At 40.5% G+C, this 2,876-nt stretch overlaps 1 protein-coding gene across 1 annotated transcript; it reads left to right on the top strand.

Moving 5' to 3' along the window:
• Positions 1–454: 454 nt before the first annotated feature.
• Positions 455–1,782, top strand: LOC117292361. The gene has a single exon (XM_033774385.1). It carries the CDS (start codon positions 455–457, stop codon positions 1,499–1,501), a length of 1,047 nt encoding a protein of 348 aa, XP_033630276.1. The 3' UTR covers positions 1,502–1,782.
• Positions 1,783–2,876: the final 1,094 nt, after the last annotated feature.

The raw sequence follows: 2,876 nt of genomic DNA, 5'->3' as shown, positions 1-2,876 counted from the left end.
TTGATGTTCTTATTCACCTCTGCAATTACTGCAATTATCTTAATTGACGACCGGACATCAGAAGTAATAGACAGAACTATACTTGCTTTCAGTTTGTGCAAAGAAACCAGGTGCGTTCTTTTATTACAGGAAATTATTTCATAATAATTAGGATGCGAGTCAATATGGCTTTGAATGGATTCGTCGCTCTCTGAAGGGACAAAAGTTATTCGTGTTTGATGATTCCGGAATCGCAAACTATCTGCTTTTACATGACTTATCTATAATCTGTGGTGGATCATCGGATTTTGAAATTAATTACAAGTATTCTTATCTTCTTGTAAATTGACTTTGATAACAAGGAATCGTGTTCATCATTACAAGTACAGGTATGTTGTGACAATAATTATTTAAACATAGACTTGAAGAAATATTGGTCGACAGAATATCTAAGACGAGGATGTGTTTTTAAAACATGACTTTTGGTATGAACTTCAAAACCACACCAGTGTTTCTGTCTAGTAAAACTAACCACTCTGACAAAGTGACGGAAGAAGAGAAACCTAGCAGTGAGAGGTTAAGGTGCACTAGGAGGTCAGCACGCTTACCTCAGATACGCGTGGAGGAATGTGGTCTAACTGTGGATGTGAGACAAAAACAAAATGGACGCAAACAACAAACCGGCAGAGAACTTCAAACTGACATTAGTACAAAAACTTCCTCGTTAAGAAAAGGGGACAAGAACAAGGATGTTGAGTCACAGAATACACATCACAGAGATCGTTGGATGTTAGATGCCAATGATGCTTCGAATGGACAGTCTGTTGACGAAGATAAAGAGATATCTACAGAGTTTGTAGATTCTCTACGCATTGGGAAAGTTGGTAGGAATACCTCAAATCGTGGTCAGGCTCTACTCAGCTCCATGGAACCCAGACCAGTTCCAAAGATGCGTTATTCAAACGGTGCACCAATCAACTCTAGCATTGCAGATGCCGTGAATACCTTCCGGTCACACCGAGCAGTAAACATGGGGGCTGTCTCGTCTAGAGAACGGGTCATCATCCGCCGGTTGGCCGTCAAGAGATCAGAGACCACCGTGCCACAAGAACCAACTTCTACTGAGAGGAGAAACCAACGTTTGAATGATCGTCTTCACCGATCGTCTTGGAGAGACAGACGGCATCACAGTCTTGAAGACACCTGGAGGAGAAAACACAAACGCAGTGGCTCAACACGTAGCGATGAGTTTGATTTTGAGCTGACTTACAATACATCCGAAGACATTATTCGAGAATTACGTAGCAGATCAGGTGCCGATGTAACGGCCGGGGACATCTTAGATAAATCGAGCCGAAGCACGCCCGGTGAAGGCAGCGGGCGTAGCGCTCAATCTGACGGCATGAGTACGGTGCATAGTGTAGACTGCCCGATGTGTCTCGGTTATGAACCATCCATGTACGGACATATTTGCCCGCCGAATACTCCTCACGACATGACAACATACGACGAGGATATTTGACATTAACAATCACCCAAAGAGGCACTTTAAGAACATTACTGTAGCCTACACATTACCCAACCGAAAGTAGAATTTTTTTTACAAGTTGACACACTTCCAGTGAAATGTGCCAACATCAAATACATCCAATGATGTTACATTTCAAACACATTCGTCTGTGCATTCATGTAAATTTTGTTGTTCATTCATAACTTTGTATGATGTTCACATGCCTAGAATTTGATCTTTGAAAGGACTACGCCATTTCCTATAATAATAATAATATCCACCCTGCTGGGTGTTCAACGTTTGGTCCTATGAACGTTTGGTCTATGGGAAACTTTTGAAGAGACACGCAGGCCAATGCAAGGGCAACATAGGGCATGGCTTCTGTGCTTCTGGCCTGTATGTAAGTCCAGGCCAGCATACAATCAAAATGGCATTGATTTTGACCTTTTGGCTGATGAAAACGTTTTCCTTAGAATAACATGAATCCATTTTTGTTGAAATCTAGGAGCAAGTTCGGGTTGCGACTATACTTGACTAAACCGACTGAGATTAACCAGAAACCATCGAGCACAGGGAGATTGACTACATCGAACCATGCACTGGACTCGCATGGTCGACTATGCTCAATTCAAGAGCTACATGTACCTCACAGTTGCTGGTCAAGTCTAGTCGCTCACCCGAACTTACTCAATATCGTCATGTTTCAAATTTCCCTCAGAAAGAATCCTCAAGTACAATGTCATTTTTACCGCCGTTTTAGCGTGAGTCTATGGGTTGGATAGAGACTTGTAATGTTCTTGTTAGTGTCATAAGGACTCACTCTATGGAAAATCAGTTACTGCTCTATATTCCTGACAAGCATGTTTAAAAAAAACGACGATTAACATACTAGAGTTGGAGCTATGATAGGGTTAGGAATAGGGTTAAAATTTAAGAAAATATAGAGGGGTGTCGGAACACAGGGGTGAGAAATCAGTCCATTATGAAACTAAAATTGCCCCTTTTGTAAAACCTTATATATGCAGACATTTTTACTCCATTAATGTGAACGTTGGCGCACCGAACTTATATAATTGTGCAGAAAGATCGGCTAAACATTGTGTGGTTGCATGCACTAGGTCGTATCGCGTAAAATCTGGCAACACATACACAGCAGAGTTTGACAGGTAAAACCAATGGACACCTTATGGCAATATTATAAATTTCTGAATTTTTGTCTTACTTGTTTTTTTATAATGCAAACTGTTGCTAAGTTCATGAAGTAATAATTAAATAACAAAGTAAGGAAAGAGACATAAGTTACTAAATGAAATACTAAAAACTATAATTTAATCCCCCGGTCCAAATAACTGCCCTCTTCAAGTCTAACAAGTAATCCATTAAAACT

This window comes from Asterias rubens, chromosome 7, assembly GCF_902459465.1.
Source record: "Asterias rubens chromosome 7, eAstRub1.3, whole genome shotgun sequence".
Lineage (NCBI taxonomy): Eukaryota > Metazoa > Echinodermata > Asteroidea > Forcipulatida > Asteriidae > Asterias > Asterias rubens.
Note: the sequence above shows the minus strand (reverse complement) of the source record. Positions and strands in the feature narration are given on the sequence as shown.

Coding starts and splice junctions, on each gene's coding strand:
- LOC117292361 (XM_033774385.1), top strand. CDS start 455: ATGACTTTTGGTATGAACTTCAAAACCACACCAGTGTTTCTGTCTAGT.